This window comes from Sycon ciliatum, chromosome 9, assembly GCF_964019385.1.
Source record: "Sycon ciliatum chromosome 9, ocSycCili1.1, whole genome shotgun sequence".
Classification (NCBI taxonomy): domain Eukaryota; kingdom Metazoa; phylum Porifera; class Calcarea; order Leucosolenida; family Sycettidae; genus Sycon; species Sycon ciliatum.
The window spans coordinates 16,690,575-16,702,876 of NC_088651.1; the positions used below are offsets into that span (position 1 = coordinate 16,690,575).

Below are 12,302 nucleotides of genomic sequence, written 5' to 3' on the forward strand. Positions count from 1 at the left end.
TTCTTCTTCTCTTCCTTAGTGTACCTCGATTACACGGACATGTGTGCGCACCTTCTTCACAACTTTGGCTACTGTAGCATTTTTTTTACCTGTGACAAATTTAACCCAACACAATTCTTGAGAACTGTGAGGCTTACTGTAGTGATGGGTTGTATGCAGAATGTGACGTATTCCATTTCACTTGTTATCTGTAGGAGATTGAATGACAACCTATTGACACAAGTAAATCAACCCACTTTCCACAATCTTGGCGCACTACAAACCATGTGAGTTTGCTGTGTGTTCTTGATGTCCAACCAATGTCCTCTAACTCTCGGTGTGTCTCTCCCTTCCTCTCTTTTCTCTCTCTCTATTTCTGTGTGTCTGGTCTTTTTTATATGAAAGCTTTATCCATCTAAACCGATATGCATATTACTTTTACCGTAAAGTCCGCTGCAAACGCCCACTTCGCAGCAAACGCCCACTTCGCAGCAAACGCCCACCCCAGCGGGTCCATACTAATTTCGTCTTTTTCAGGTCAATATAGTTGTAAACAACTGGCATGAAGGCCGAATGCGTACGAGAGCGACTGTAATGCCTACAAACTGCATATGTCTTACCAGGCCGGAGGCTGTGCAAAAGCGATTGTCATAATTTTGCTGCAAAGATAAACTTATAGAAAAGGGAAAGACCAAGGAACTGCAAGTTACGCTATACTGAGTCCAAAGATAAACTGTCGAGATTTCCTTTCATTCGACAACATTTAATGAGCGGTCTTTGTTGTTACTTCGTTGTCCATGCGGTGATGCCACAGAATCCATCTGGTTTTGAAATCATGAAATTTCTGCATGGCCACGATGTAGCGCTTTCAGAACGGAACGGTGATTGTTCTGACGAGGTGTCATTCAACGACTTGACCGGGCGCAGTATTGCAGTTGCAAGTCGAACAGGGGGGATGTCACAGAAGCTACACCTACAAAGTCACTGCTAATTTGTTGAAAACTCTGAAGTGCTTGAGAAAAACTAGGGCTGAGTCGGGTAGCATTTTCTTCGGGTGTCGGGTCCGGGTAGTTTTCCACGGGTAGCACGGGTACCCGATCGGTTAATGTTTCCATGGTAAGACCACAATGCACACCGGCCCCTTCCCTTGCGCATTGGGTAGACATGCGTGAATTATTTGTACACGTGCACTGGACATGATGTCATCTGCGACCTCGGGTTTCGGGTACTATTCGGTACCCGACTACCCGAGGTCCTCACGGGTAGCACGGGTACCCGACTACCCGTGCACACCACTAAGAAAAACCCTTGCCGTTGCGCGCTGCGTGATTTCAATTTTGGAAATAATGGCTTGAAACATTTTAGGTTCCCGCAATACTCTGTTCTTCGCTACCTTGTTATTCGAAAGAAACTCCCGTTTGGATTTGCGACATAAGACAACCATCATCATTAAATTACTAGGAGCTAGCTCGTACCTGGTGCCCAAAGGGATTTAGAAACCAGGAAAGTGGACATAGTTTACCGTAGCAACACCCTCTTCCCACTATGGTGTGAGATGCACTTTTGTACAGTAGGGTGACAGTACATGAGGTCAGTGTGTACAGGCCAGCAGATCTTGCAAAAATGGGGTGGGCGTTTGCAGCGGACTTTACGGTACATAACGAATCATACCCGTTCTTGGGTTACGGCTGTCAATCGCCTCATTTCCCCCACTAATTTAAGCGATTCACAAAGGGTTAACACAGTGCTCTATGACATCGCTACTCTACGTGGAATGAATCCTGAGTGCTCATAATGGGTGATAGCAAAGCGAGGTGCGGACAAGAGCGTACTTCTGAAGAATAGGCGAAGAGGAGACTATAACTTTATTAAGGCGATAAATAGTATAAGCGAAGCGGACATTACGAAATGATCAATGAGAATACATGTATCAAAAATTAATGTTCCTTATAGATTTTCTTGAGACTATCATCAGAGAAAAATCGTCTCACAATAGAAGCTATGCGGAGAAACAAACTACTTATACGTCTATAGGATAGTGGGAAGCATACAAGGTGAGGTGTGAAAAAAATGTCACAAAACTGAGACTGTTCACTTAGCATGCACACACGTATTCATTCGCATACACCTACACCTCACATTTCCTCACTCTATCACATTCACCTGCTTCCACACCTTCATTTCACCCACCTTTTGTAGTAGCTCACACCGTCGGAACACTCTCACATCTTTTCTTCTTCTTTTTTTCGTCTTCTCTCCCACTTTAGTTTTTTTTCACACCTCACCTTGTATACTTCCCACTATCCTTTTGACCTATAAGTAGTTTGTTTCTCCGTATAGCTTCTATTGTGAGACGATTTTTCCCTGATGATAGTCTCAAGAAAATCGATTAGGAACATCCATTTTTGAAACATGTATTAATTTTCGTAATGTTCGCTTCGCTTATACTATTTTATCGCCTTAAAAAAGTACTTCTGCTGGTACAGCACACTTGGGTGCAAGTCACCCATTTCTTTTGTCTCGGGTGTGCAACTTACCGCTAAGAAAAGTGTACTATGGCTGTGCCAGTTTGTCATTTTCGTTAGCCTGATTCCAGTGCCAGTGTGCGAAAATGTCTACGAAGCATCGCCGTCGGAACGTATTCTACATTGGTGCGACTATGAAACGGCGGGGTTTCGGGGGCCGTCCGTCGGGAAAATGTCAGGAAACTTGGTCTAAAGAGAGCCCATTTTTCATTTCTCCAGAAATCACGGGATAAAATCATTGGTGCGCCTTTGGCCGCAGCTGCTGAACGGGATCCTATACCCCTGGGTGTTGAACCTAATTTTCTGGAACGGGTACAACCAGTAAGAGAGCTGGATCCGTTGTCTAAGGAATTTCAGTGATTCTTTGAAAGAGAGGATTTCAGGGAGCACTCTCGGGAAGGAAAACTGCCAATGGGTAGACAGAAAAACTCATCCTTACGTGACACGTGATCGTTGCCAAGGCCATGCCCAATAGGCGGTCTTCCAGCCGCGGGCATAATCAGGCCATCATGCCCGACTAGCGTCATACCGGGAAAAGATCGACTTTTTGACCTTTGACCTTCCCTAATATGTTCCTTCATGTTTTACGAAATCAAATCAAGCACGCTCAGGAGGTCATGATGGCTGAATATTGCCCGAGCATGCAGCCCTCGGGCGCAGGCTCATGCAAGATCCAGCCATCATGACCTCCTGAGCGTGCTTGATACATCGTTAAAAATGCTAATCAAAAATGGAAAAAAAGACTGCCACTAAATTGAAAACATGAAGAACAGTGGGGCACAAGTTACGCGTAAGTGTCCGCCGACTAGACCAGCTATCGAACAGGCCGACTTCAGTTTAACCCTTTACCGGTCTACCACAAGCGAGCCGATACTATATTTGATATTTGATGATTGCCTATGGGCATGAAACTGTTAGTTACAACGAGTAAAGCGTGGTGCTCTGTGTAGTGTGTACAATGCTTCTATTCAAATGGATGGTGAGCACTCTTACGAGCCGGAGGACTCATTCGTCGGGTAATCCTAAAAAAAGAAGAAAAAAAAAGGTGCCAGGTGTTGTTTTTACACAATGTCAAGATTCGAGAAGCCTCCAACTGCGATCATTACTGAGAGCTGGAAGAGATCGACCAGTGTGCATGGCCTGACAGATACAGAACTTCGAAACGAATATGCTGCGTCTGTTTTGCGCGTGTGCTGTGTTGTACAGACTTCTAGGTAATAACAGGTTTGCGGATGCTGCTAAATTGAAGATGTCACACGGCGAGGTTAGCATGCTGTAAGTACCCAGCTTCATGATCTTCTGTTTTTCAACTACAGTCAGTATCGCCTTTAGCGTTGGTGTTTGATTTTGAGCATTTTATCACTGTAAACGAGATATTACTATGTCCGAAACTGCATGCAATGTATGCGAGTGGGGTGTCAAATGACTCAGCGCCCTGTACACATACATACTGCGTAGCTGGCTACAGCTCCTGACACGCAACACCAGGATTTCCTCACGATGGAGGCTTATTTTGGCAACTTGTACAAGCAGAACTCACCAAACAACACTCAACTGGGACAAGTTCTTCACGAAGAAGTAACACCCTGTTCTCCTCTGACACCACTTGATTTTACATCAATCACTATAACCGATGCAAAAATAATGTAATAATTATAGGTCTTTTGAAATATGAATTTGATCACTATAGGCGATATATTACTATAAGCGATTATTACTACACGCGATAACTGTGTATACTTAGTTATGGCAAATGAAAATGAATTTGAGAAATTGATCACTATAGCCGGTATGTTACTATAGCCGCCAACCTTTTAGGCGAGACTGACTGTATTGACATATTGCTGGTGTTGTAAGATATTCCACCCAGCTTACTCTGGCTGGCTACAGACCAGTCATAGCCTGAGTTTGCTAGCAATTCTTTGAGCAAAATATCGGATGCGCAAGTTGCCGGCAAGTTTCAAGCAAAATATCGAGTTTTGGTGGGCTTTTCGGAAAATCCAAGGCTTCTTAGGGACTTTCCCAACACAATCAGTCACCAAGGTTGAAAACGAGCATAAAAGTAGGACAAAACAGACTCGTGGCTACATTTTCGTAGAAAGTTGAGCAGCAGCAGGAGCCCAATCAAAACTTCCGTAGTCATCAGCGACAGTGATTGTAGATTTTTCCTTGAAACTCATTTTATCTCGAGCAAAATGAAAGCAAAATATCGACAGAGAAAGGAAATGCCGAGCAGAATATCGATAATCTTGCAGCAAAATTGTGCGGCAAAATATCGATATGGGCAGAGCAAATTTGGGCCATGACTACAGTATTGACCTGTTCAGCTGATTGCCTGTTTAAAGGGGAAGTCCGGGGAAAATTTTAAATTTCAGGGTCGGTAGAGTTTCGGGCGCTGAGTCGAATGGTGTTGGTCCAACGTGTCTCCGACAAAGTCTCGAGATATTTCCGTTTGAAAAACTGAGTTTGGTTGCTGCGCCATGATGTTATGCGGCCGCGCCACACCCTCCGCAGCGTCACAGCGTGCAGCTAGGTCAAAAGGAGTGCATGAAAGCAATAGTGTCAATGCTATTAGGGATCTCAGCGCGTGCAGTGCGCAGGGTGTTTGCGCATACATTGCGTCATCGAGTTTTGAGTGCAGCTCGCGGACACAGCAGAAAAATGGCGACGGTCGATTTTCGACACTAGGGGACGCGGTGGACACTAGCGGAATCGTCATCTTCATCGTCGTTCGAACATACTTTGTAATTCCCGCCGAAGGACAGCATGGCCAAGGCGATATTGCCCCTGTCGATTTTCCTATAATTTTCCATGCGGCAAGAACCCACTTCAGAGAGGATTCAGTCAAAAATTCAGACGTTTTCTCCGGTTAGATTGTCCTAACTTCGATTTTCAGTGCATCAGCCATCGCGAACATCGCCGCCATTATCACTCGGAGAGAAGACATCGCGCTCAGTAGAAGAGGTGTTCACGCTGCGTCCAAGAGTGAAAGATTTTGCTCTTTGACCCTCCATAGTTCCTCTGAGAGAGTGTCTGGGAGATAGGTAGCTTGGAGATGGCCGTAGAACGTGCTTTCCTGGACGCAATATTCATCCATTTCTACTGTCTTCTTCAACTTGATTTATTTCGAAAAAAATGTTCTTTTCCACGATTTCTGCACTGGACGCGTTTGGGATCGAAAATCTCACCTGCGCAGACTGGCTGCGCAGTTCACGCGCTGAGATCCCTAATGCTATTTCAAATGATTTGGCGACCGATAGTAGGTGGTGCAAGCAACCCCGAAGACGTAACTCCATGTGAGAGTGAGGATGCAGCCATGGCCGACCTTCATGAGTTCGGTCTGGGGCTGAGAACCTCGGTATTCAGCTGAAGAAATGGCCACCCGGGCCGGTCAAGAGTAAGCGCTGCTGTGTTTCCGACTGATGAAGAAGCAGCAGCTATTGCAGACGAGGCTGACCGAATAATCAGATCTCTGGAGAGTAGAGTCGTCAAAATGGAGAAGAGTGATGCGAGTGCTCTAAATGTTGTTCCATACCGATTCGCTTGGACTCCAGTAGCCTGCAACATGGTGATGTTTTGGTGCGAACTTGGCATATTTCGGGCTACTCGATTGGAGAATAGTGCAGGCTCTTTGAACCACAGGCACGACTCTTCGCTCGCAACACTACGGGATCTGAAAGTTTTAGGTACGGGAGCTGTTCACTGTTTTGTCACTTGTCATGGTTGTGCACTCATCGCTGTAGCATAAACGTTTTATGCTACAGCGATGAGTGCACAACCGTGACAAGTGACAAAACAGTGAACAGCTCCCGTACCTAAAACTTTCACATCCCGTAGTGTAATAATGAGGTGGGACTATTCCATGCAAATTCGGAAAACCAAAATTTTCTTTCTCAAAGCACAACCACCGGCACTGGCAAGGAGAAACGTATGTTACCTGACTACATGACAGAACATACAACTGATACGAGTGTAGTACATGACAAGTCCGCGTGTTGACTAGTTCTTTTGAGTCTTGTGACTCGAGTCTTGTAGTAACTACCCTAGCACGGCAGTCAGGAGTAGTTCCGTGTGTGATGAGTTTGTTGACTACGAGTACTCGTACAGATAGCATGCACGCAGCGCAGAGGTAGAGGCCAGTGCGGACGGAAAACGTCCAACTCGGAAACGGCTAAAATACAGGATAACCTCGAGGTTTGCTGAACTGAAAATCACAGGGTAGTGTTTGTAACACTGAATGGAATGGTCTTGGTCAGAAGAAGCTGCGACAAACGGTTCCCCAATCGAACGCGCTCCGAATATGGCCATTTTGTACACAACTAGATGGTGTGGCTACCTGGCTGCACGCTGTGACGTCATCACCTGGATCTGGGTGATGTGCGCTCAAATTCAGACATGTTCGATTGGGCGTATCTGACGAACCATAGGCCGCAGCCTCCTCGGACAAAAACCATTTGACCCAGTGTCCCGAAACCTACGGACTCTGAAATTTAATTTTTTTCACCTTACTTCCCCTTTAACGCCTCGTCATAGCTGCAGGAAAAATCAATGTGCATCTCTGCTCCTGCCCTGCCCTGCTGTACACTGCCATGCCATGCCCTGTACTACCCTGCCCTGTCCTGCCCTACCCTACCCTGTCCTGCCCTGCCCTGCCCAGCCCTACCCTGCCCTGACATACCATGACAAACCCTACCCTGCCCTGCCATGCCATATCCTGCCCTTCCATGCAATGCCCTTACCTGCCATGCCTTGCACTTCCCTATACTAACAAGTATGACGTGTATTGATTTCAAGACGATTCCAGGCACACGTACATGTGCACACGCACGCACGCACGCACACACACACACACACACACATACACACATATACACACACGCACACATGCACACGCACACCTTCACACATACGCACACACACAGAAGCACCCCCCCCCCTCTATCTTGATAAATGCTCACGCGAACGATGTGGGACGGCACGAACTCCAGAAAAACGATTCACGCTCCGGGCCGGAATAGTGCAGAGCGCGATGAATTTGTTTGGTGCGGTAGAGAGCTCCGACAAAGTCTGAGACCACCAGGGCTTCAGAAACAAGTAGACATCACGCAGGAAGGGTCGCACCAATGTTCGAACACAGAAAGCAGCGATTCCGGCAGTCTGGCTAAGACGAGCCAAGTCACTAGGGGTGAAAGTTAGCACTGAGATCCCGAGTTCGAGTAATCTGATCTTCTCCCATCGATGAGTATTCGCGTATTCTTCATCTCCTAAAAATTGCACGCCAAGGGCCCTAAAATCGCATGATACAACCCTGATTGAAGCGAGTGGCAGTCATATTTCTCGGGTATATTGGTTGGTGGGTCGTTTGGGCTGTCTACGCTCATGAACAAATGTTCACCACACAGTCTGCACATCAATATCTGCCGACTGCTGCTCTGAAACTGCAGATTTCTGTGGTAACTGCATGTACCATGTATGAACGAGTACTCTGATTTATTACGAGTACGATTATGATTGAAAAAACCGTGCGAGTATTCGAGTATTCAGTATAATTGTTTCACCCCTAAATGTTAAGGACGCGGAGGAAGTATGGTTGTGGTAGTGCGCGCGGTTGTGGTAGTGTGCTGGGTTTTGGTGGCAACAACCGTTTTTGTCTGTGACTGTGGTGACAATAGCAATGTCTTAGGTAATTTCATTTGTTGTATCTGCTTGTGTGTGTTTTTTGTCAGTGACCTCTCTCATAACGCATTGACGTCATTTCCGTCAGATATGGTTTTCTCTAAATTAGCCACCCTGTAAGTCATCCTGTTAGTAAGGTAAAACCTCTTAAAATATGGTGGTAAAGACACGCCTGGCAATATGGTGGTAAAGACACGCTGATGAGTCCAGCGGATACGAAACGTACTTCGCAATCGAGCTATGTTGTTGTTGTGTCATCTTCTATGTGCCATGCGCTACTTAATGTACCAGCCTGCTATGTCGGATGCCACCAACCATGCCAACCATGCATCGACTAGGCACCAGGCGCGAACTGATGGTGGTGGTGGTGGTCAGAAGGAGAGCTCTGTGCCAGAACTTTGCACCTTAGAGAGCGTGTGTGGGCAGGCGTGTGTTTACCGCCATATTGCCAGGTGCGTCTTTACCACCATATTCATCAACCATGAGTACAGCTGCAGTGGTGTCTTCAACTTGATTAAACCTGAAAAAGACCATCCTGAAAGGAGACCACCCGCCCCAGGCCACTGCAGATAGGACCAAGACACGTTTCTTCCCAATCACAAGCCTGGTTCACACTTGATGCAACCCTGACGGTACGGGATGTAAGCGCCTGTTCGGACGGCTGGAGTGAGCTGTGACATCTTGTACGATTCATACAACACGATATGCAGCAGTTTTTGCGATGCTGAACGTCAAACGACGCGAGTCATAAGGCACGGTTCATCTCGGGGTGGTTTTCGAGCCTAATTTCTTGTTTTTCGGGACTTCTTTTCAACTATTACTCCTTGCATGAAGGGGAATCAAGTTCACAATTCCAATTTTCTTGATGACCAAAAAAAGTAGTCCAGAAAGTTGTGCCATTTTAATACTAGTCCCAGGAAATAATCAAAAACAGTTCGATTATAGTCAACTTCGCTAATACCGACTGCGGATGTAAGTTATCGACAATCCGCGAATAATGACAGAATTTCCATGCCCAGAGCAAAGTCCCATCCAACTGTAATACATGATAATGAGACTTCGGGTATGACGACACTTCGCGAATGAGGACACTTATCCGATGCCCCGCCGAGTGTCGTTATAAGCGAAGTTGACTGTGTCTGTAAATTCAGGAGGTGATATGAAATCGTATGTTGCTAAAACTCTACTCAAGTCGTGTTACCCATTCCGTGAGTTATCATGGGAAGTAGTGTTCGAAGTGCTGCAAATTACTCAGTATGAATCGGGAGTAGTCGGCCCATGACGCCGTATCCTGCTCTCCATCGATATGCAGCCGTTTTGCACGTTTGCGTCTCCGCGTATAGTATGACAAGCAGAACAGATTGGACTCTTCCCGTCGCTTTCAGGTTCGTACTGTAGTACGGCTGCATTCCCATTCCTTGTGTTCACATTGATGACCGCCTGCAAACTGTGACCACTTGCTAACAGTGACCACCTGCAAACTGTGACCACCTGCAAACTGTGACCACATGCTAACAGTGACCACCTGCTAACAGTGGCAACCTGCTAACAGTGACAACCTGCAAACTGTGACCACCTGCAGACAGCAACCGCAGTTTGATTGCGCCTAGAGCGGGCACCTGAGTTAGACTTTACGTTCTTGCCACGGTATCTGTTTCTAAAAATCTCGCAGAGTCCATTGCAGCCGATTACACATCAGGGTCCCTCATCTCGAACACTAGATATGGTCTCTTTGCTGCATACGTCGCTTGAAATGTTCACCACATTTTCAGGCCAGACTCAGTACCAGAGACTTCATTCTTTGCTGTCTTATTTTTTTGTGTGTGTGTGGAGATAGGCAACAATGAACAGAATATGCAAGAGTCGCACCAACAAAGCTAACCTTGACGTGCCTCTAGTGTTTGTACTGCTGAACACAGATGCCTTTTCATCAGAGGGATAATAGGCAATTCACGTGAGGTGCAAACTCACCTTTATCGTACCGTTTCCAAGGATATTTATTCGTGTACGATAAAATCGTTGTCTTCTGATGATGTTAGTCGTGTATCCGATGTCATACTGGCAAGGGCAGACCTGTAATACCGGCAATGGGAAGTTACTGTAACCGGCTGTTTTAATAGAAAAAAGGTGGCTGCCCCAAGCGTTGCGGCTCGCTCGTGGATGACCCAGCATTCCTCTCGTGTGCTCCAGGTGGCAGTCAGTCGGCAGGAAGCACGAGCTCCAACGTTTGGAGCAGCCACCTTCTTCTTCAATTAACGGCAAGATTGTAACATCTCAGTTACGCTGGTCAATATGCAAGAATGGGGCACAGCTGAAGGAGTGCTGAATGAGCTAGTGAATCAGTATATCAACGCTTCAGTCCCTGATTCCAACATATACAAGCACTGGGGTCTGTGAAGAGATACGCGTCAAGGCAAGGGTACAGAACCCAGAGGGTGCGACCCGGGGTTATTCCTGTGGGAGCGTAATCCGTGCAGTGCATCATTTCTGACGGCATGGCAAGTCACTTTGTACGGCGAGAAGTTGTGTAACCAGTCGCGGTGGTGCAGGTCAATGAGTTTAGGCCGATTTAGGTTTTTTTTATGGAGAGTATGGTGAAAATGCATGACAGTGTATGTAGGAGTGTACACCGTCACCAAGACACACACCGAAACCCTAAAGCAGGACGGCTAAAATAATACAAACTTGGCTGATTTCCGAGCTGTGAAACGCAGCAATTTGAGCTGTGGGCGAGTTGCAGCTGCAGACATTGACATTGACATTGACCGTGAAATTATCGTCTCCAGATCGAGTACTCTGATGTGTTCCTTACTCCTTCCATTGTATGTGCGTTTATCTTGTTTCCAATCCCTGTGTGTTTGTCTTGGTTCCTGTGTCTGTGCATATTCCATCTAACAGACTCCTGGCACACAATGATATTTCCTCTATACCGCACACGTCGCTCATTGCCTCGAAAGCTGTACCCAAGCTTCATCAATTGTAGGTGGCGTGAGATTGTTTCACGTTCGTAACGCAATGCAAACGAATAGTTTTCAAGTATCTCGTGCCGTCCTCTGCTTGCAGGTTGTGCCGTCCTCTGCTTGCAGGTCGGGCCGTCCTCTGCTTGCAGGTCGGGCTGTCCTCTGCTTGCAGGTCGGACCGTCCTCTGCTTGCAGGTCGGGCCGTCCTCTGCTTGCAGGTCGGGCCGTCCTCTGCTTGCAGGTCGGGCCGTCCTCTGCTTGCAGGTCGGGCCGTCCTCTGCTTGCAGGTCCTACGGTGTGCTACACAAGTATAGACCTCAACACCTTAAGCCCATTGCGCGATTACGTACTTTGTACGGGGCAACACCCCACACAGCCACCTGGGCATGGTCGTCTGGGGTGTTGAACAGTGCATTGCTGATCCCAGCGTATTCACATGCATTACTCATACCTTCCATATTTGGCAATGGGCTTATAAAATCAGCATGTACCGTACTCACTTGATTAGAAGCCCCTCTCGAATAAAAGCCCCTCTTGAATAATGGCCCCCCTACAAGGACTGTTCGGAAAAATACAAGCCCCTCTCGAATAGAATGCCCCGATTACTATTCGCAAGCACCGGGTGACCATGTATGAAGGTCAAGTGCGCGAAAGAACATCTCGTGCATGTTCATATTGGTATATGACCGGGTCTACGTAGTTTGTGCGAACTAACTCGGGGCTGAGTTGCTGTGAATATGGTAGTTTTAGAGGTTCAATAGGAATGAAACAATAAAAGCCCCTCTGGAATAGAAGCCCCTCTTGAATAGAAGCCCGTCTTGAATAGAAGCCTCCTCAAAATTTGTATTGAAAAAATAGAAGCCCCCGGCTTCTAATCGAGTGAGTACGGGTATACAACTTACTCTGTAACAACTTTGGGGATAAATTCTCCCGAAAATGGGCATTGGTATCCAATCTCTTAGAAATCGAGGCAAGAACAATTGAAGAACTGTCTGAGCAGTACACTGAAGAAATGTCTCAAAAGCGGGGGGGGGGGGGGGGGGGGGGGAGCCCATACCAAATCAATTGAATGCAATTAAGTTGTGGGCTAAGGGGCCGTCCAAGGTCACCAATAATATTTTCAAAACGAAAAGATTTCGTTTGGGGGTGGGTGGGTTTGATG

At 46.7% G+C, this 12,302-nt stretch overlaps 1 protein-coding gene across 1 annotated transcript in view; it reads left to right on the forward strand.

The window, feature by feature from the left end:
- The window catches only part of LOC135824296 (slit homolog 2 protein-like), a 107,510-nt gene that overhangs the window by 45,981 nt on the left and 49,227 nt on the right, over positions 1 to 12,302 (forward strand). Inside the window, exons 15-18 of the mRNA XM_065337028.1 lie at positions 195 to 266; positions 3,711 to 3,779; positions 8,231 to 8,296; positions 11,079 to 11,159. Of these exons, the coding sequence (XP_065193100.1) occupies positions 195 to 266; positions 3,711 to 3,779; positions 8,231 to 8,296; positions 11,079 to 11,159 (288 nt within the window). The remainder of the gene's footprint in view (positions 1 to 194; positions 267 to 3,710; positions 3,780 to 8,230; positions 8,297 to 11,078; positions 11,160 to 12,302) is intronic.